The sequence below is a fragment of the Microcaecilia unicolor genome, chromosome 1 (genome assembly GCF_901765095.1).
Source record: "Microcaecilia unicolor chromosome 1, aMicUni1.1, whole genome shotgun sequence".
NCBI classification, from domain to species: Eukaryota; Metazoa; Chordata; class Amphibia; order Gymnophiona; family Siphonopidae; genus Microcaecilia; species Microcaecilia unicolor.
This window is the reverse complement of record NC_044031.1, coordinates 243,974,040-243,997,493: the sequence shown is the minus strand read 5'-3', so window position 1 is coordinate 243,997,493 and position 23,454 is coordinate 243,974,040. Positions and strand designations below refer to the sequence as shown.

The 23,454-nt window shown below is 40.9% G+C and overlaps 1 protein-coding gene across 1 annotated transcript in view; it reads left to right on the top strand.

Annotated features, from left to right (window-relative positions):
- The window catches only part of LOC115471576 (myb/SANT-like DNA-binding domain-containing protein 3), a 53,661-nt gene extending 30,742 nt beyond the window's left edge, over positions 1-22,919 (top strand). Inside the window, exons 3-4 of the mRNA XM_030205251.1 lie at positions 15,909-16,052; positions 22,206-22,919. Coding sequence (XP_030061111.1) covers positions 15,909-16,052; positions 22,206-22,612 — 551 coding nt within the window. The 3' untranslated portion in view covers positions 22,613-22,919. The remainder of the gene's footprint in view (positions 1-15,908; positions 16,053-22,205) is intronic.
- Positions 22,920-23,454: the final 535 nt, after the last annotated feature.

The window sequence follows — 23,454 nt, the reverse complement described above, 5'->3', positions numbered from 1 at the left end:
GAGGGGTGAGGCTCAGGCCAGGAGGGCGTTTAATTCCCTGAGCCCGAACGGTTCAGGGAGGCCCTGATACAGAGGCCCATGGGTTAAAGAGACCCCGATACAGAGGCCCTGGGAGGAGAGAAGCCCTGGAATGAGGGTCTCCACAGCTTGTAGGTAAGCTACTTGACCTGATACAAGATAGGGTAAACTTTAAGCCTCGTAAGTATGCTGTTCCTGGGGTCTTGCTGGAAGCAGACCTGTGTGTGATACTGTATATAAACTTTGAGAGTGAAAAGCCTGTGAAGGAATAAGCCTGTTATTTCCTTTTTTTTTTATACAGAATAAGTCCTTTGCCTTTTTGACATTACACTGCCTCCGCCTGTATTTTATGAGGATTCCATGCCTTGCCATGGTTCACATTATTTCTGTGTATCTCCAGGGCTGGGGTCTCAGTTCAGTTTTGGGGGACAATTTATACAAAAGGCCTTAGAGAGAGGGAAATAAAAGAGTATTAAGTACTGGATAAGTGTAAAATATATTAAATAATGTTGGAGATAAAGGGGATCCTTGTGGAACACCACATGAGTTTTGCTAATTATCAGAGAGATCATTATTCAGTTTTATAGGACTTGGTGGATAAAAAAACCCTTGAACTAAATCAAGACATTATGAGAAATCCCAGTTCTCTCAAGCTCAGCTAACAAGATTTCATGGATCAAACTGCAGGATAAGGACTGCCACCACAGACAGAAAAGAGCCCGCAGAACCCCTTTGTGCATCGTCCACTGAATACCGTTCTCGCTAAACCGGCTGGAGCCGGTCAAAAATGCACGGTGCTGGCCTGGTAAATTTTGTGCATCAGGCCCTTAGTAAAGATCTAGCTGTATCTAATAATGATTCTACAACTTTCTTAGTACTATAACACATCCTGAATCCAGATTAAGATGAGTGTAAGATGTTGTGACAAAACAAACAATCATTGAGCTGAACACAAACCAATCCTTCATTTAGTTTTCCAAAACAAGGTATTGATGCAACTGACCTTCAATTGGAGACAAGGTGGATTGGTTCCAGTGGTCTGCTGGAACCAGCCAGATTTCTTAATATTTTAAGAATTTTGGGATCTGAAAGCCATATTTACCTAATGCACCAGGCTACTCTGCGGGTCCAGTATTTCTGCAGTTGCACTCTCCCTCTGACCCCTCCTTGGCTTCTCTTAGTCCAACATCTCTCCCTCCTTGAACCCATTTCCCCTGAGTCCAGCACCTTTTTCCTTTTTTTTTTTTTTTTAAATCTCGCCCCCCCCCTTGAGTCCAGCACCTCTCCTCCCTCCAAGTCAGCATCTTTCTCTCTCCATGCCCTCCCCTCCCCCCCCCCCCCCCCCATTGCAGTCTAGCACCTCTCCTTTTCCCTTCCCTTCACTGCTTCCTGCATACCTGCTCCTTCTTGATTAATGTTTAGGTCCCTTGGCCTCCTTCCATCTCTCTTCCCCCAACAATCATGATCACCCCAACACCACCCTTCCCAGAATAATCTGGGTAAATGAACTATTTGAAAACTGCCCCCTTTCCCTGTTGGTGAAAATCCACCCCCCTCACCCTTCCCAATTGTTTCTTTTGAGTTTGTGTGGTCAGGACCTATATAGGTTTGCTTTGTAGCTGCTTTTTTTTTTGTGTGCACTGTAGACGCTGCTGCCCTAGGCAACTGCCTAGTCTTGCCCATGGGCTGAAACCATTTATTACTCTACTTTATTAACAGTTCCAGGCTAGATAGAATATCAGTTCCCCTCCCTGCTTTCACAGCTTCCCCAACCAAGCCAGGAAAAAAAATTAGCTTTTAATATGAAAACTTAACTTTTGTCTCTCTTACTGCATGTTCTCCTATCTTAGCTAAAGAACATGTCTCCATATTCTCCAGCATAGTTTAAAGCTGCCTTGGGATATACTGTCTAGAAATCCAAGGATTTCAATCCATGGACTCTTCAAGCTGTGTGTCTGATTATGAAGCCTGCTCAGAGTCCGTGATTTAACTAACTACTTGAGATAATGTGGATAACGTGTTCTTTGGCTCTGGGTTTCTGCAGCATATGATCATAGAAACCACTGTATAAAGTTGAATGAGTTGCTGAAAACTTTCTTTACATTTTAGATCTGTAAGCTAAATTCACTGTGCTCTATAGTTCACATCACTTGCTTTAAATATACCTTAGAATTATAATACAGGTTGTAATGCCCTAGTCTACTAAAACTATGTATATATATATATAAGAGAGAGAGAGTATATACACACACACACACACACACATTTATTTGCATTGATTGGGGATTTAGACCACCATTTGAGTAACACCCATGTACCTTAGCTAACAAACGTTATGTCCTTTTCTGTCCTATATAATCTCAAAAATATCTCTCACGTGCTGGCACAAAATGTGTATGTATGTGTATATATATATATATATATATATATATATATATTCTGTGAAGTGCATTTAGAAAACTTCTTTTGAAAAAAAGGTAGGGAAAAAGCCTCAGCAATAAGCCCAACCATCCACCCAGAGAAACATTACAAACAACTTGGGTGCAGAAAACTCAACAGGCGGTTGTATCTTCAGGGGCTCCAAAAAACCCCCTCCTATTTCAAAGTGTAAAAAATGTAAAAATGCTGACTTCACAGAACTGACTTAAAGTGGATCCCCAAAATAATAGAAGTGCATTTAGAACATTTCTTTTGGAAAAAAAAAGGGAGGAAAAAAGCTGCAGCAATAAGCCCAACCATCCACACTTTGTGCCAGCATGTGAGAGATATTTTTGAGGTTATATAGTATCTACACTCTCCAAAATCCTTTTTTTGTGATGGATACTTTTCTGTCCTATCACATTTTTCATAGCAGAGTCAAATATTATCTAGTGTGCTCTCAACAATTTCATTCTTACAAGTGTTGAAGCAAAACAGCCATGTGTTAAGTCATGCAAATACAGTTAAAGAATTAGAAGGAAAAGTATGCCTTTTTGCAGATGACACATATTAGCAACAGAGTTGATACTTGGAAGGGAATGGAAATCATGAGAAGTGATCTACAAAAATTAAAAGCATCAACTAATGCTTGGCAGTTAAGCTTTAATGTGAAGAAACATAGCGTGATGCATTTGGGTGCAGAAATCCAAAGGAAATGTATGGGATAGGAAGCGAGCGTATGTTATGCGTGGACCAGGAAAAAGATCTCAGGGTGATGGTACTGAGAATATAAAGGTGGGGAAATGGTGGCAGTGGCCAAGGCCAGAAGGATGCTGAGCTGCATAAAGAAGGGTTTAACCAACAGACAGGAAGTGGTGATAATGTCCCTGTACAAGTTACTGTGTTCCATTTTGGAGAGCGTATTTTGCCAAGGACATAAAGACTCGAAGTTGTTCAGAGGAAAGTGACCAAAATGGTATGAGGTCTGTACCAGAAGATGTAAGAGAAGAAACTTGAAGACCTAAATATGTATATGCTGGAGGAGAGGAGTGACAGGGGAGATATGATGGCTGTTATAAAATTTCAGATTTATTTGATATACTGTCTTACAAATGAAATATCAAGGCAGTTTACAGTATAACAGTATAAGGCAGAACAGAAAAAAATAGGAACTACAGTTATGATAGGAAAAAGAATTAAAACAAAGATCACGTGCCCCCAAACCCCATAAAGCCCACCACTGCCTTCTTGTAGTATTTAAAAGTCAAGGTAGTGTAGCAGAAATTAATGGTTGGTCAAATACCTTTTGAAACAGATGTACCTTTCCCTGATGAAGGGATAAAGGGAGACCTGTTCCAAAGGGTTAGGGCTTGTAATACTAAACAGTATTTCTGGAGGTATCTTAAAAAATAAAAAGTGACGGAATGAAGGAACAACCAAAAAATGTTGGTAAGAAGAATGGAGAGTACATGAGGATGAATACAGGATTAAGTAACGGTAAACAAAGGATGGTAATCCTGAACAGTACATTTTGTGTTGAAGGATAAGTATTTTATAAACTATTTTGGTTTCAATAGGCAGCCAGTGTTCTGCTTTCAAGAGAGCTGTAACATAGTTGAATTTTTTTCAACTGTAAGCGTCTGATAATCAAGCATATAAAGACCCTTAAATAAGGCATTATAGTAATTTAAGTGTGTAATTACTAAAGAATGTATACGAATTTGTAGTGCTTTAGCCGCAGGTATGTTGCAAACAGAGCAAATTTGAAAATTTTTTTTTAACCCATTGGCTGATGGCTTATGAGATACGTGAGCAAAAAGTCAGCTGGGAGTCAAGAATAACTCTTGGAATATCGGTAGTCTTGCTAATAGAAATCTGTGTGTCTTCGAGAATAAGAGATTCCAATAAGGTATGCCTCTGACCTTTGGACAATAATAGTGCCTTTGTTTTATTTAGATTTAATTGCATTCTATTCTCTTTCAGTCATTGAGAAACATAGAAACAGAGAAAAATGTAGGTTGATAAAGATTATATGGCCTATCCAGTCTGCCTGTCCATGCCATCTACAGTAAGTTTTGTATTAAATGCCGAAAGTTCTTGTATACCACATGACTCAAAAGTTGGTAAATTTAGTATGTTGTCTACATAAAGGGAATTAATTCTAGTGTCTGTATTTGTGTAGCAGTGAGAATATAAAGATGGTTTTAAATAGAATAGGAGCTAGGAGGGGAGCCTTTCGGTACTTCACATGTGAGAGCGAAAGATTACTGTAGTATCATTATGCCAGAATACATTGTAAGTTCTATCAGAGAGGTAAGAGTTAAACCATTGCCAGTAGTGGAAGTTGTATTGATGTCTGTCTTGTATTCTGTGTAGGAGAATATGATGATCCACAGGGTTGAATGCAGTTGAAAGATCAGGAGATAATAGAATTACAACCTTGTCTTAATCAAGGCAGCTTGAATAGATGTGATTCATACCTATAAGGGTTGTTACGATATCATGGTTTGCACAGAAACTGGTTTGATCCAAGTGTAAAATATTTGTGTGCTTGATAAAAGTAATAAGTGATCTCGTATAATACATTCTCCTGTTTTTGAAACGAAAGGGAGGTTTGCTATTGGACGGTAATTGGAAGATAGATCCTTATCTAGATTGGAATCTTTTTTGCTGGGACTCACAATAGCCGATTTCCAAACATGGGAGACAATACCATGACTGAGACTCCTAAGACCATAGATTAAATAAATGGAAGAAAAAAGTCATCAAATCTTTTAACCAGTTGTGATGGGAATGGCTCATGTGGGTGAGTTGTCAGTTTTATGGTCCTTAATGCTTGTGTAACTGTAAGAATTGACGGTGGGGGATTTTAATGTATGTATGAGCCCAAACATTGATAGTTTGTTGTATCTTCTGGAGAAGATTTTAAATTGGCTAAAGCATTGCATTGGCTGGTTGAAGCAGTAGGATTAGTGGACGTTTTGAGAGATGGACATGCAGGTCAGCGTGACTCTACATTTTATTTCCACTTTCACAGGACTTATTCCTGCTTTGATTGCATATTTTGGGGATAAACTCCTAGCTCATGGGGATAGTCCTGCACATTTAGGTAATACCACCTTTTCAGACCATGCCCCATGCTGGGTCATTCTGTCTGACCTTCAGGAGGAGAGAGCTACAGCCTGGTCCTTAAACAGTACTTTATTGCAGGATGGAGAGATAAGAGGCCTTTGTTAAGTTGCTAAAGGTGTACTTGGGAGGTCAGTAAGCACTCTGGCTCCTCTATAGGGATGGTGAAGGATACATTAAAATCTATTGCTAGGGGGTTCTTCATACAGAAGACATCACACTCGAGTGTAAGAGGGAGCAGGATGCCTTGCACTGGAGGGCCCAGATTAAAATCTTGGAGGAGAGGCATCAATGCACTGGATCCATCAAGGGGGTGGCATGAGTTACAAATTCCACGGCTTTATTTGGATAGCCTGCCTTTTGTTAATGCTAGACTATGTTTGACACAATATAAGAAGCATAATAAGATTAGTTCTCAATTGGTGTACAAGCTGTGTAAATTAAAATCAGACTGATGCATATTAAAAACAAGGTACAAGGATGGATCCTCTTTAAATAGTTTCTTTTTGATTCGGGAACGGTTTAAAAACTTTTACTCATTTTTATCAGGAAAAACCCGGGCATAAACGACAGTCGGGTTGATCAGTACTTGGAAGGCATGGAGTTGCTAATACTGATGGTAGAGCAACAAGCTATGCTAGATGGTGCTATTACCACAAAGGAAGTATTGCAGGCCATCAAGGCCTTGTCTTTGGGCAAAGCACCTGGACTGGATGGCTTCACTGGGGAATTTTTTTATAAAGCATCTACAGACCTCCAACACAGATGGAGATTCTGGACAAAGATCTGGTTGTATATATCCAAAGGCTGGGAATGAACGAAGAGGTGCTGTTGCTGCGAGATTTCAACTTGCCGGATATAGATTGGAATGTTCCATCTGTAGAATCGGAAAGAAGTAGAGAGATCATGGATAACTTTCAAAGTGCTCTGCGTAAACAAATGATGATGCAGTCCACAAGAGAAGGGCAACACCGGATCCTTCTCATGAATGGGGAAAATGTGTCTTATGTCCAAGTGGGTGCTCCCCTCCCCCTCCTGGGCTGTAGTAATCACACTGTATGGTTTGATTTAAGAGCTAAAGTATAGACACAAAAACCTCTAGTCAAGGATTTCAAACATTCAAACTAATAAAATGAGAGGAGTACCTGAACGAAGAGCTGGTAAAATGGGAGGATATAAGAGAAGTTGAGTGTCAGAGGTCTAATCTGAAAGAAGCTATAAAAATGGTAACAGATATCTATGTAAAGAAAGTAAGCAAAAGCAAGAGGAAAAGGCAAACAGGAGGTGTTTATGAAATATAAAAGAATACAAAAAAGAACACAGAAAAGAATACTACTTAAAACTCAAAGAAGTGAAGAGCAATATATGGCTGGCAAAAGCCCAGGTGGAAAAAAAATAGCTAAAGATTTTTAAAAGAGGGGACAAGAATTTTTTAAGGTATATTGGAGTTAGGAAGAAGCTAGAAATGGAATTGTGATTCTGAAAGTGTCGGAGGACTGATATGTGGAGAGTGATGAAGAAAAAGCAGGCATTGTAAACAAATACTTCTGTGTTCACAGAAGAAAATCCTGGAGGAGGGCCTCTTGTCAGCTGACAAAGGCATACATGGGAGTGGGAAAGGGAAATGGGACTTGATATACTGCCTTTCTGAGGTTTTTGCAACTACATTCAAAGCGGTTTACATATATTCAGGTACTTATTTTGTACCAGGGGCAATGGAGGATTAAGTGACTTGCCCAGAGTCACAAGGAGCTGCAGTGGGAATCAAACTCAGTTCCCCAGGATCAAAGTGGAGTAGGTATTGTACTGTTCACAAAGAAAGTGTTTTTTCTGAACAACTGGAAAGACTGAAAATGGACAAAGCTGTGGAGCCGGATGAGATACACCCAAGAGGTTCTGGTAGGGCCCTCTTCTAGATTTGTTTAATAGATTTTTGGGAGGTTCCATGAGATTGGAGAAGAACAGATGTGATCCCTCTGCATAAAAATGATAGCAAAGAAGTGGGAAACTATAAGCTCGTAAGCTTCATTTCAGTGGTTGGAAAAATAATTAAGGAGCTGCTGAAGGAAAGGATAATTAAACTACCTGGAATCCAATGGGTTACAAGATCCAATGCAACATGGCTTTACTAAAAGGAATCATGGCAAACAAATATGATTGATTGATTTCTTTGACTGAGTGACCAGAGAACTGAAATGAGGGCATATGCTAAATGTGGTCTATTCGGATTTCAGAAAAAAAAACTTTGACATGGTTCCTTATAGGAGGCTCATGAACAAATTGAACTGTCTGAAGTTAGAACCCAAAGTGGTGAACTAGATTAGAAACTGATTGATGAGCATGGAAGTGCTCTTCTGCTCCAGATTTGTCCGTGATTTTGCTTAAATTGGATTATCTCTGTTTGATGTTGGAACTGACCACTATTAGGAGGAGACAATTCACCAAATTTCATAACATCTGGGTTGTTTATTGCACTTGGCTGTATACTCCAGCAAATCAGATGTGACTGGAACCTTTCCATTCAGTGGTGGTTATTCTTATTTATTATTTATTTATTGCATTTTTACCCCACATTATCCCACCTATTTGCAGGCTCAATGTGGCTTACAGAGAGTTGTTATGACATCATCATGACAGGATCTAGATACAATCAATATTAAGCAGAAGATGGAAGAGGGATAAGAGAAGGAAGGGTTATGTAGGGTGGTGTAGGGTATGTTTTAATTCTTAAGTGGGTTGGGTGGTGATAGTGTCATTAAGGGTTCATTTTGTAGGCTTTGTTGAAGAGATATGTCTTCAAGGATTTGCGACAGTTGGTTAGATTGTCCATGGTTTTCAGGGCTGTGGGCAGTGCGTTCCATAGCTGTGTACTCCTGTACGAGAAGGTAGTGGCGTATGCCTGCTTATATTTAATTCCTTTACAGCTGGGGAAGTTCAAATTGAGGAATTTGCGGGCTGATCTTTTGGCGTTTCTGGGTGGTAGGTCCACTAGGTTTAACATGTAGAGTGGGGCATCTGCGTGAATGATTTTATGTACGGTCGTGCAGATCTTAAACTCAATGTGTTCCTTAAGAGGGAGCCAGTGCAGTTTTTCTCTTAAGGGTCTCGTACTTTCGTATTTTGTTTTTCCAAATATGAGTCTGGCTGCGATATTCTGGGCTGTTTGGAGTTTCTTAATAGTCTGCTCTTTGCAGCCAGCATACAGTGTGTTGCAATAGTCCAGATGGCTTATTACCATTGACTGTACTAGGGTACGGAAAATGTTTCTCGGGATGTAAGGTTTCACTCTTTTGAGTTTCCACATCGAGTAGAACAGCTTTTTCTTCGTGTTCTTCACGTGGGTATCGAGTGTGAGGTTTCGATCGATGGCGACTCCAAGGATCTTCAGATTTTCTGATATAGGAAGAGTGCAGTATGGTGTGGTTATAGTGGAGTATTTGTTTGTGTTGTATTGGGAAGTGAGTACTAGGCATTGAGTTTTTTCTGCATTGAGTTTTAGCTGGAAGGAATCTGCCCAGGAGTGCATGATTCGGAGGCTTTGGTTGATCTCATTGGTGATTTCATTTAGATCATGTTTGAACGGGATGTAGATTGTGACATCGTCTGCATATATGTACGGGTTAAGATTTTGATTAGCTAAGAGTTTGGCTAATGGTTTCATCATTAGGTTGAAAAGAGTTGGTGAGAGGGGGGATCCTTGAGGAACTCCGCATTCCGGTATCCATGGTGGTGATCTTTCATCATTTGTTGTTACTTGGTAAGATCTGGTGGTGAGGAATCCCTCGAACCATTTGAGAACTGGGCCTCCGATTCCGAAGTATTCTAGTATATGAAGTAATATTCCATGGTCAACCATGTTGAAGGCGCTAGACATGTCAAATTGTAGTAGGAGTATGTTCTTACCAGTTGCAATTGTTTTTTTTGAATGTGTTCATTGCAGACACTAGTACTGTTTCGGTGCTATGATTTGTTCGAAATCCTGATTGGGACTCGTGTAGGATTGAGTGTTTAGTTAGGTACTCAGTAAGTTGTTTCGTCACTATGCCCTGCATGAGTTTGGTAATGAGCGGAATGGATGCAACTGGGCGGTAATTGGTTAGGTCCATTGTGTTTTTCTTAGCATCTTTTGGCAGTGGAGTGAGCAGGATGTTTCCTCTATCCGAGGGGAATAGACCATTTTGGAGTCTGTGGTTTACTTGATTCGTGATGTCTTTTTTGAATTGTTTGGGGCGGCTCTTATTAGGCTAGTAGGGCACGTGTCTAATTTGCATTGAGACTTGGCGTATTTTCTAAGCCATTGTGAGAGATCATCTACTGAGATCTTGTTGAAGTTGATCCATGATCGGTCTGCTGGGTGTTCACCAGGTTTTGGATCTAGGGATTCAAGGATGGTTGTGTATTCGATGGTTTTGGTGGGTATCATGCGTTGGAGCTTTATAATTTTTTCGTCAAAGAATTTCACTAAGTTGGTTGCAGATGGGGTGTCTGTGTTATTAGAGGTAACCGGTGTAGTATTTAGGAGTTTGTTTACGAGTGAGAAGAGTTTGTGTGTATCCTTGTAGTTTGGTCCTATTATGGTTTTATAGTACGTTCTTTTGGTTTGTCTGATGTATTTGTATTTTCTTTATAATTGTTTCCAGTCTTTGAGGGTCTGTTCATCTTTTTTTCTTGCTCCATGCTCTTTCTAGTCTTCTCCATGTCCTTCTATCATATAGTTCCTTGGGGAGGGAATCTCAGGGATGGGATGGGGGTATGAATGAGGGGCAGCCTATTGGAAGTTTGGGTTTTTTTTGTATACCTTCTATCTGGTTTCTGTATCTGTTTTGAAGATTTTCAATAAAATAAAAAAAAAAAAACCCAAAAAAAACCTGGCTGACCACATAGAAGGGTGGTGAATGGAATTGACTTGGAGGAACGAAAGGTGAGGCATATTGGCATTGGGGCCAATTCTATTCAGTATATTTGGGAATGAATTTGCTTTAGGGTTAGAAGGTCAAGTTTGCCATGTTGCAGATAACACAAAGATTTGGAGTGGACACCCCGGAGGAAGTAGACAACATAAGAATTGATCTAAAAAAAATTGGAAGAATGGTCTAATGTTTGGCAGGTAAAATTTAATGCGAAGGTGTGCACATGATACACATGGGTGTAGAAAACTATAAGAAAGCAAATAGAATGTTAGGAATTATTAGGAATGGAAAACAAAAATGAGAATGCTATAATGCCTATGTGTTGCTCCTTTGTGCAACTGCACCTCGACTATTGTATGCAGTTCTGGTCACCACATCTCAAAAAATATATAGCGGAATTAGAAAAGGTACAGAGAAGGGTGACAAAAATTATAAAGGGGATGGCATGACTCTTATAAGGAAAGGCTAAAGCAGCTAGGGCTCTTCAGCTTGGAGAAAATGGACGACTGAGGGGAGATAAGATGTTTACCCTTTTCAAAAATACCAGTACCAGGGGGCATGCAATGAAACTACTTAGTAGTAAATTTAAAATAAACCAGAGAAAATATTTCTTCACTCAGGGGTCTTTTACTAAGCCGCAATAGGTTTTCTAGCTCGCGGTAGAAATCAGCTGGCAGTAAACGCCGAGACACCCATAGGAATGTTATTATTATTATTTGTTACATTTGTATCCCACATTTTCCCACCGTTTTGCAGGTTCAATGTGGCTTACATAATACCGTAAGGCGTAAGCCTAGGCCGGTAGAGAAACCAGTACAAAGTTATATTGTGGTGGAATAAGTTACGATTGATCCAGGCATAATGGGGTCAAAGAGCGGAAGGTTAAAAGTGCCCAGTACTATAATGGGCATCTTGGCATTTACCGCAAGCTAAAAATATTACTGTGACTTAGTAAAAGACCCCCTCAATATATAATTACTCCGGAATGTGTTGCCAGAAAATGTGGTAGAAGCAGTTAGCTAGCAGGGCTTAAAAAAGGTTTGGATAATTTCCTAAAATAAACGTCCATAAGCCATTATTAAGATGGGAAAATCCAATGCTTACATTGATCGTAACCGGGCTGATGATTATAACCGGGAATTACATATGCATTTTACTCTCATGTATTGCGTTTTGCCTAATTACTGATCTGTGAATTGTCCATGGTGTCATTCTGTTTACACTGCAGTGCTGGTAAGGTTATCCGTTTTTTTTTGTTTATTTTTACTTTGGTACCATGATTTTATTTGCCCTAGAACATAGCTTGGTTTTATAGCCCTTTTATGACCTTTGTATGAGTATTTGATTTTTGTGCCGTTTTCATTTTTTTTATAATGATAATCGGTCACAGCGTCTTAACCTGTTTTTTATGTTAAGTGGCTTAACCAGTTATTTAATACATTTATAACCGTCTATCATGTTTTAAATGCACCGCTAGCCATTGTTCTTACCTTGTTTTACCTGTTTTCTTTTAATTTAGATTCATTTATCCCCCACACTCATGTATTGCTGTTACTTTCCCTCTGATGTTATTTTTTTTTTTTTTAAATATCACTATGTATATCTTCTATAGTGGAGACGGCTTCTTCATTGGCTTTTGCTACCTCACCAGGCATTACTCTCAGTTGTCTCAGAGATTTCAGGTACTCCGATTATTTATGCACTAGTTTAGTTATGCTATCTTGAATAGTGTCTGAACACTTGGGGCCCTGTTTACTAAGGTGCACTAGTGTTTTTAGTGCGTGCTAACAGTGTAAACGCCCATAGGACTATTATGGGCATCTACATGGTTGGCGCACGCTCTAAAAATGGTAGCGGGCCTACATGGCTTAGTAAACAGGGCACTTAATGTGTGCTCATCTCCTTTACCATTATGTCGTTTATCTCTGCCAGCAAGTCACTGTAACAATTATTTAAATCATATCCTACAGTGGTGGAAATAAGTATTTGATCCCTTGCTGATTTTGTAAGTGTGCCCACTGACAAAGACATGAGCAGCCCATAATTGAAGGGTAGGTTATTGGTAACAGTGAGAGATAGCACATCACAAATTAAATCCGGAAAATCACATTGTGGAAAGTATATGAATTTATTTGCATTCTGCAGAGGGAAATAAGTATTTAATCCCTCTGGCAAACAAGACCTAATACTTGGTGGCAAAACCCTTGTTGGCAAGCACAGCGGTCAGACGTCTTCTGTAGTTGATGATGAGGTTTGCACACATGTCAGGAGGAATTTTGGTCCACTCCTCTTTGCAGATCATCTCTAAATCATTAAGAGTTCTGGGCTGTCGCTTGGCAACTCGCAGCTTCAGCTCCCTCCATAAGTTTTCAATGGGATTAAGGTCTGGTGACTGGCTAGGCCACTCCATGACCCTAATGTGCTTCTTCCTGAGCCACTCCTTTGTTGCCTTGGCTGTATGTTTTGGGTCATTGTCGTGCTGGAAGACCCAGCCACGACCCATTTTTAAGGCCCTGGCGGAGGGAAGGAGGTTGTCACTCAGAATTGTACGGTACATGGCCCCATCCATTCTCCCATTGATGTGATGAAGTAGCCCTGTGCCCTTAGCAGAGAAACACCCCCAAAACATAACATTTCCACCTCCATGCTTGACAGTGGGGACGGTGTTCTTTGGGTCATAGGCAGCATTTCTCTTCCTCCAAACACGGCGAGTTGAGTTCATGCCAAAGAGCTCAATTTTTGTCTCATCTGACCACAGCACCTTCTCCCAATCACTCTCGGCATCATCCAGGTGTTCACTGGCAAACTTCAGACGGGCCGTCACATGTGCCTTCCGGAGCAGGGGGACCTTGCGGGCACTGCAGGATTGCAATCCGTTATGTCGTAATGTGTTACCAATGGTTTTCGTGGTGACAGTGGTCCCAGCTGCCTTGAGATCATTGACAAGTTCCCCCCTTGTAGTTGTAGGCTGATTTCTAACCTTCCTCATGATCAAGGATACCCCACGAGGTGAGATTTTGCGTGGAGCCCCAGATCTTTGTCGATTGACAGTCATTTTGTACTTCTTCCATTTTCTTACTATGGCACCAACAGTTGTCTCCTTCTCGCCCAGCGTCTTACTGATGGTTTTGTAGCCCATTCCAGCCTTGTGCAGGTGTATGATCTTGTCCCTGACATCCTTAGACAGCTCCTTGCTCTTGGCCATTTTGTAGAGGTTAGAGTCTGACTGATTCACTGAGTCTGTGGACAGGTGTCTTTCATACAGGTGACCATTGCCGACAGCTGTCTGTCATGCAGGTAACGAGTTGATTTGGAGCATCTACCTGGTCTGTAGGGGCCAGATCTCTTACTGGTTGGTGGGGGATCAAATACTTATTTCCCTCTGCAGAATGCAAATAAATTCATATACTTTCCACAATGTGATTTTCCGGATTTAATTTGTGATGTGCTATCTCTCACTGTTACCAATAACCTACCCTTCAATTATGGGCTGCTCATGTCTTTGTCAGTGGGCACACTTACAAAATCAGCAAGGGATCAAATACTTATTTCCACCACTGTATCTAATAAAACGCACCTCCAACGTTTTGAAGCTGACTGCGTGGCTGTCTGGCTGAGGCATTCGTGCCTCTCTGCTGTAAGGCTACTGAACGTCACGTAGTTCCGGGAACGTCAGCCGCAGCACTGACCAACCGCACGAGGCCCCGCCCCTGCCGCCCTCGCCGCAACGCCACACCCCCCACAGGTCGCCGCCACCAGGCGTGCAGGCTCGGCCCTTCTCTCTCTGTTAGCTCTGGTCCCGCCCTCATTTCCTCTTTCCGCAATGAGGGCGGGACCAGAGCTAACACAGAGAGAAGGACCGAGGCTGCATGCCTTTAAACGCTGCTTTCCTGTGAAGATGATTTTTAAAACTTGGAGCGAGTGCGGATGGAACTGGGAGGGAGGGAGGGAGGGACGACGACCCTAGAACTGGGAGGGAGGGGGACCCTGAAACTAGGAGGGAGGGGGGGAGGGGCAGGGTGACACTGGAACACGACGGAGGGAGGGGGGGGCGACCCTGGAACTCGGAGGGAGGGACGACCCTGGAACTCGGAGGGAGGGAAGGGGGGTGACCCTGGAACTCGGAGGGAGGGGGGCCACCCTGGAACTCGGAGGGAGGGGGATGACCCTGAAACTCGGAGGGAAGGGAGGGGGACGACCCTGGAACGCGGAAGGAGGGAGGGGACGACCCTGGAACTCGGAGGGAGGGGGGCCCATGGCACACACTCTCATTCTCACACACACACTCTCTCATAGACACACTTGCACCCAGTCTCACTCTCTCTCTCTGTCACACACACACACACTCGCACATTCACTCTCTCTCTCTCTCTCTCACAGTTAGTCTCACACACATTCTCTCAAACGTACACACTCCAAGAACAACCTTGCTAGCGCCCGTTTCATTTGTGTCAGAAATGGGCCTGTTTTACTAGTTTCTTAATAAATCTTTCTATATGCTTTTACTACATTGTGACAATATATACTGTTGCAGTCCACTTTTGTTTATTTACATTCATTTTATATTTTATTTATGCTCTTTGAGATACTAATTCATCTCTTATACTTGATCATGGATGTTGATTTTTCTTTTTGCATGCAGTTGAAAATAGTGATCGCGGCTGTGTCCGCTGAAACACGGCCCATATTGGGTCTTTTAGTTTTGGTGCTCTAATAAAGCTGCTTTCAATTTGATCTCCCTGGTGGATTGTCGTTGTGTCATCCTGTACTGCTTTGCTTCATTTCAAGCCACCAGTCATTGGAAAGAGTTTGTTGGGACATTTCAGTTATCTTATTCTTATCTGTCATTTAGGAAGAATATAAAGACTCTGCTCTTTCGGAAATTGTACTACAAAAATATTTTTATTCATAATTTTGTCACACTTTTTTTTTGTTTTTGTTTTTTTTTTACTGTCCTCCCAGAGGATTGTTCTGGCTCTTTATGTTACTGTTACCCACTTCGAACAGGTGTAAGCAGGATATATGACCAGATGTTATGTTATTAACACAAGTTGTCTATAATTGGTGTTAATTGGTACTAATTAGCAGGCGCATAGCAAAGTGCAAGGGGGCATGGGTGTGTTAGGGGCGTGCAAGCACTTGTACACACCAAGCTACAGAGTGCACAAGCATATGCACCAACCATTGAGCTAGCATAAGTGCTCATACCTACAGTCAGGTGCGTAACTATGGACTTGCACTAGTCTACTGGCAGTTGTGCGCACCATTGTTGATACAGAATTCGCATCCCAGTGCCTAACCTTAGGTAATCGATCGATAATTACCGGTACACCCTATATAAGTAATTTATTTTCATTAAGAACAGTTTAACAAGTTCATACGGTGCTGTTTAATGCTTTTGATTTCATAATTATTTTTATTTTTTAACTTTAGATCCCGACTGCAAGAAAAATGTCTTGGATCTGGAGCTATTTATCGATGAAAAAGGCAAGATCCAAACCAAATCATTTAGGAGATCACCTGCATCCAACTCGGTGTTATTTGATGGAAACTCACCTCCAAGATCTTTAATTAAAGGTATCTCAAGTGAACAATGTTCTCGACAAAGGGTGCAGAGCAGTGGGATACACCGTAGGAAAATATTGGGCAATGGTAGTGGGACAGGAAAAGCATATAGGAATGAAAGAGTTCAAAAAGCTAAACTAAGCTTAAAATTAGGATGTGCAGTATTTGTGATGAAATTTAACAGAGAGCTCTGAGAGGTACTGAAATGCAATTCATTTGTACTCTTTTTCCAGACCCATGGATGTCTGCCTTCTGTCTGTGGGTAAATGCAGGGGGCATGTTCTGCATTTACTGTACAGGGCAGATGGCACAGGGACATGGCCAGATCAATTTAGCACAGGCCCCCCCCCCATGCTATGGGCCCAGGCATATAATGCAGTCGGCTTGGGCGATGCAGGTGGTTTGCAATCCCCCCCCCCCCCCCCTTTCACAAACCCTGCATCCTGTGATAAAGCCCTGCTGCCCCCTCTCCATTAAAAAGCCGCCTCCGACAGCAAACCTATCCCCTGGCAGTACTGCAAGACTACTGCTAGAGGTCATTGGTGCCATTTTGGAATGAGGTGCCAACCAGGACTACAGTGGAGGAGGATCGCTGCTGTTTGGCCCCACTGCACTACCAATTCTGATCCCTGGGGGGTAATCGGGAGAGGCCCAGGTTTGCTGTCATAGGGTGGATCTTCTCGTGTGGGGCAAGGCTCTTGATTTGGGAGGTTTGGTACTTGAATCCGGAGGTTAGGCCAGGGTTGTATCGGAGGATGCAAGGTTTGTATGTGTGTTTGGGAGAGGGGGATCAGAGTCTGTGCCACCACAACACTTTCACACACACTGTAAATTTTATTATTTTTTAATTGTTTTCCTAAGGTACTTTTATTTATCTGATGATTAGAATAAACATAGTGGTGATGTAATAAAATGTTAAAAAACCACTTTGGAGGTTATACTTTACAAAACGTTTGTGTGTTTTTACAGTAGTGGCCTGTTAACAGTGAATTTCCTGAAATGAAACAAGATTTGAAATGAATGATAAATCCAGTGCTAGGATCTTAAAGCATCTTCAGAGAACTGATGTGTTCTCATCAAGGTGGAGAATGATTTGCCAAGAAATAACAATTTTTATACCATGTCTTCTGGGTAGAGGGCCCTATTTGGGTGTAAATTTGTATTGTAGCATGTATTCTTTCTAAGGCCCTGCAACTGCTAATGTAAAAACTAGAAATATGGAGGGTTTGCACTTCGCCATGGTCTCTGTGATATACACCAATCAACCATTTTAGATATCTGTTTACTCAAGTGAACTAAGGTTTTGCAATTGCCATGTAGCAATTAACACATGATAACTGCATGCTATCTTTGTGACGAAAGGCGATCAGTTAAATGTAAATAGATAAAAGGAGATAGAACAGCATTTAAACTATAAATTGGGGGAAAAGCTGACAGTTGCTCAAAAGCATATGGTTTGGATAATGGTATCTTTAAAAATATCACCAAAACAGGGAAGATAGGGCAGCTCGATAGCGAGGCTGCAATAGAGACCATAGTAGACTAAGAGGCATATTTTCAAAGCACTTAGCCTTCCAAAATTGCATAGGTTTCTATGGAACTTTGGAAGGCTAAGTGCTTTGAAAATATGCCTCCAGGTGTCTTTAAATATGGAACAGATAGATTTTAAAGATTGTAAATTATCACTGTCAGCTGCTGAGCAAGTTGTAAATAGGAACAAACATTGTTTGAAATGTATGTGTGCAAATGCCAAAAAAATAAGGTGGGAGAGTTAGACTATATTGCTCATGCATTGCTCATGCAACTATCATAATTCTGGGTGATTTTAATCTCCATCTGGATAACCCACAATCGTTGGATGCGAACCATTTCCTGGACCTTCTCCGTCTTTGGGACCTAATTTGCCCTAGCATTTGTCCATCTCACTCAAAAGGTCACTCGCTAGATCTCATCTCATCTATAGATTCCTGGCCGAAGTGAATTTCCAGCTAGATGGCTACACCTTGGTCCGACCATCTCAAACTGCAATTCACCTTGCACTGGTTAAAATCGGGCATGCCTCAGCCAAGCGAACCCTCTGCATATTACTCAAGAGGAATAGTCGATCCTCAGTTATGTTGGTGGTCAATATACAGTGATAGCTGGATAGCACAATCAGCCTCAGAATACTATCAAACTGCCTGGGAGAATAGATGCAGATGTGTCCTAGATGATATAGAGGCATATTTTCAAAGCACTTAGCCTTCCAAAGTTCCATAGAAACCTATGGAACTTTGGAAGGCTAAGTGCTTTGAAAGTATGCCTCATAGCGCCCTTCCAACGTAAAACCTCATACAATCGCAATTCTACACCTTGGTTTACAAAGGAGCTCAATAAAGACACAAACTAGAAAACTTGAAAGAGCGTGGCGTAAAGTGAGAGCTGAACATACACTAAACGTGTGGAAATCCAGTCATAGGAACTACAAATATGCTATCAAACAAGCAAACCGTTCATACTTTTCAACAAAGCTAGCCGTCTGCAGACAATGACGCTAAAAAGCTTCATGAACTCTTCGTTCCTTGATACAAGCAAGATAGTGTCCACGCAAACAGACCGTCCCTCTGCTGACAAACTAGCTACATATTTCAATGAGAAAATCCAATTGTTACGACAACCACTATTTAGTAGTACTACTGTTGTCGAGGACTTTCTCATGACACTGGACTCACCCCCAGAACGATGCCCAGCTGACCGTAGCTGGACCACCTTTAGCAGTTTAACAGTAGATAATGTGGCAAGAGCACTATCCAAGTTTTCAAAGAAACATTGTGGTCTTGATATTTGCCCTAGTCATCTGTTAAAATCAGCTCCAGATTGCTTCCTTGTTGACTTAACCTCCTACTTAAACCTCATGCTCAAAAATGGGCTTTTTCCTTATGAGCATGGAAGCATTCTTCTCACACCAATTCCCAAGAACCCAAAAATAAAAGCTGATGTTATTTCTAATTATCGGCCAGTAGCATCTATCCCATTACTCATTAAAACCATGGAAAGTATGGTCAATATTCAGCTAAATGACTACATGAAGAACTTCGATATTCTCTCGCACATACCAAGTAAAAGCTAATTCCATCATTTCCGCACCTTCGAAAGCCTATTGTGGGGTACCTCAAGGCTCACCACTTTCTCCGTCCCTTTTCAATGTTTTGCTGATTCCACTAGCTAAAGCATTATCAAAGCACGGCCTTAACCCATTCATTTATGCGGACAATGTGACCATCTACATCCCTTTCAAGTCAACACTAGTCGAAATCTCCGATAAAATAGACGCAAGTTTTTCCATCATGGATTCCTGGGCAAAGGCGTTTTTGTTCAAACTTAAGACAAAACACAATGTTTCATCCTTTGGACTACAATAAAGTAGTCCAAAATACACTCATCATTAAGGACTTCAAACGTTCGATCTCAAATAGCCTGAGAATCCTTGGAGTAGAGTTGGATACCCACTTACAACTGGACAATCAAGTGAAAATCATCACAAAAAGAATGTTCCATGCAATGTGGAGGCTGAAGCATATCAGGCATTTCATAACGAGAGAGCTATTCCGTACCCTCGTTCATTGGCTGGTCCTATCCCACATAGACTACTGTAGCGGGATCTATGCTGGTTGCCGGGACTATATTCTGAAAAGGCTTCAGACAGCTCAAAACATGGCTGCGAGGCTAATACTGGGCAAATTGCACTTCGATCATGCTCAACCACTACGTTTTCAACTACACTGGCTCCCTGTAAAAGACTGTATTACATTTAAAATCTGCTCACTAACACACAAGATAATATATGGAGAAGCCCCTGAATACATGCTTAATCTAATTGGCCTACTATCTAGAAATGACCTAATATCTGCCTCAATCTACATTATCCCAACTGCAGGAATGTTAAATACAAGACCCTTTTTGCTGCGTCCTTCCCCTACATCAGTCCTAAATCCTGGAATGTTCTGCCAAAACAACTAAAAGAGCTAGTCAACCACCACCTGTTCAAGAAGTCCTTAAAAACTTCTTATTCGACAAGGCTTATTCCACTGGCAACTCCACAGTTTAACCTCTCTCTCTTGTTGACTGTACAGGTTATTTGCCGGTTGCTTCGCCCCTGACATTCATCCTGTGTTATCCCATGTTCCTTCCCCTCCTGTCTCATTCCGTATCTGTGCCTTCTATGTATTGTATTGTATCCTCTTGAATTAATGTAAGCCACATTGTGCCTGCTCTTGTGGGAAAATGTGGGGTAAAAATGCACCAAAATAAATAACATCACCAAAATTCATTCTTTCAGAACACACTACCAAAACCCTTATCCACACTATCACCTCCTGTGTAGACTACAACTTGCTTCTTACAGTTCTCCTATTAAACCATCTCTTTCCCCTTAAATCTGTTCAAAATTCTGCTACATTACTTATCGTCTGCCATTATCACTACACTCACATGACCCTTCTCCTCAAGTCACTTCATTGGCTCCCTGATTATTTCTGTATATAGTTCAAACTGCCCTTACTGATTTAGAAGTGTATTAATTCTACAGCTCTTCGGTATCTCTTATCTTACCTCTCCCTACACTCCTCCCCTGGAAACTCATTATCAAGTAAGTCACTCATTGCTACCCTTCTCCTCCAGCTCCAGACTCTTCTGTCCATCTTGCTGCCCTGTATGCCTGGAATAGACTTCCTGAATCCGGTACACCATGCTCCCTCTCTGGCCCTATTCAAATCCAGGGTAAAAGCCCATTTTTGCAACTGCTTTTAAATCAACAGCTTATTCGCCTGTCTAATAAAGGAAAAGGCAGTCCCCTGTGTGCAATTTCCAAGTTGTGAATGACTGACAGGGCCATCACTTGTATGAGATTTTCTTGGAGACTATTAGCAGGGTAGCTGGATACTCATTTACTGACTGAAAATAGACAGGTGGCTGAGTTGGCCAGAAGCCAGCTACCTGACAAAAAGCCCAGTGTATATGATTACATCAATTATCATTTCTATTAACATTAACATCAGAACTTATTTCCCGCTACCAGTTTAAAAATAATTCTGGCCTCAACTGGAAGCCAGTAAAGTCTAACATAATAGTTTGAAATGCTATCGTATTTAGAAAGGCCAAAAATTAACCTTATCACCATGTTTTGCACAGTCTGGAGTTTTCTCAAAACCCCCTTTGTGCAGCCTATGTAGACAGAATTGCAGTAGTCCAAGTAAGACAGCAATATGGCATGCACTCAATGTTCAAATTGTTCACTCTCAAAATAATTTTGGATAACACACAGCTTTCTAATTAAAAAGAAACTTTTTTTTTTTTTTTTACTAATAAATACCTAATATCTTCACAGCAGAGGAGATCTTATATTCAGATTGCTTGATGATGATAGACTTAAGGATATGTTCAGATTTATTATTAAAAATAGAAATTTAGGGCCCTGTTTACTAAGCCATGCTGTAGGCACGCTAGTGTTTTTAGCACGCGTTAAAAATTAGCACACGCTAACTCTAGAGGCCCTTATTTTTCTTGGTATTGAGTTTTAGTTTTTGAGCAAACGTCTGTTTATCTAACAGATCAGTACAACATTGAATTCTGGTACAATCAGTGTTAAAAATTGATTGTAGTGGAATCAACACTGAGATGTCATCGGCATAAATATAATGAAGAAAACCATATCTGTCCAACAGAGAGCCCTAATATGTTAGCTACCATACTTTGAGTTTTACATGTCATATGTTTATATATTTGGCTTATTTTTTTTATATACATTTGTTTGTTCATATGTAGATTGCATGAACTCCTGAAGTGAGCATTCTTATGCCGAAACATGGCTCCATGTCGAGCCTTTTGGTACTTCAATAAACTTTTGAGTCCTTTACAGTTGGTGTGTCGATAAATACATTTATATTTACTTCTGTGAGCCTCATCTTGGATCACATTGGAAGGCTATTTGTCCATCCCTACTTTCCTTTGGTTCCCCTTTGTAAATCTAACATACAGGTCTCAATAGTTTGTGTTCAGGTAAAAAAATGACTGAATTGTTCTGGAAACACATTTATCTCTCTGTGTAGAGAGAGATGAAGGAATGAGACGCAGGTTATGTATTTATATATATTTTTAACTTAACTGTCTTTCTGGGATTGCTTTTAGAGTCACTTGTGTCAGACAGAGAGCTGTGTGATGAAGATAAAGAGATTACAAACTTGCCAGTTTGTGAAGGCACCTCCCAGCCTGAGCCCTCATGTTCGGCTGCTAGAACAACAGGTAACAAAAACTACAGAAGTAAAGCTGCCCAGGAGGCTGTTGTAAAAAAGATGCACGAAGAAGAGCATCAGCAGCAGATGTCCATTTTACAGCTGCAGCTGATACAGATGAACGAAGTGCACGTAGCCAAGATGCAGCAAATAGAGAGAGAGTGTGAGATGGCAGAAGAACAACACCGGATAAAAATGGAAGTTCTAAATAAAAAGAAAATGTACTGGGAGAGAAAACTGCAGACTATAACAAAAGAGTGGCCTGTGTCCTCATTTAATAGGCCCTTTCCCAGCTCTCCTTAGTGTGGTACTGCTGGGAGGAAAGAGTGAAAACAAGCAGTCCCTATGGTGCTTTGGCATGAGGCCTCGTTAAATGGGCCTTATGAGCACATGCGTGGTCAGTCAGTGCAAACAGATATTCACTGAACAACTTCGAGGAAAATAGGTGCAAATGAGTCAAATAAAAAAGGTATTCCTCCATGACTTGGACTGAGGGAGTCATCCAACAGGTTGCTAAGTATGTGTTATATTGTATTATGGTTTGAACCTTTGTTTAGCAAAAGAAGTGGTCCCCTGCTCTCTGAATACGTCTTGAGGAAGTGTAGAAAATATATGGAATTACTTTATGTAAGATCTGGAAAGGTAGTTTTTACCTTTATTAACAGAGCGAAAGAAATAAAGCTTGCTGCATTCTTATTAAAGTAAGTCACTTCATATGAAGTGAAGTGCACATTTTTTTGAGCAAATGACTTTGGATGTAGGATTTTGACTCTTATGGACTTTACGGTACATCACATGGTGAAAGGAATACACAGAACCCAGTTTTTGTTATGTTGGAGTGAATTGTGCCAAACATATGTCAACCTTAGGCTGCTATATTAATTCTAGTGCAGAAAACACTGGTCCAAGTGGAGGGAATTGTGATTGATAGATTTATATTCCTGAAAAACTTAGGATTGTACTTCTTGTGAAGATCAGTTTCCCATGTTATAAGGCTAATATATTTTTTATCATTGAATGATTGTGACTATTTCTTTTAGTTTTCTGTTCTAACATATAGAAAGAAAGAGTGATTAACGGGTGGAATTATTCCAGGTGCATACAATTTGGGACTAAGCCCTAGCCAAGGAAATCTGTCTTGGTAG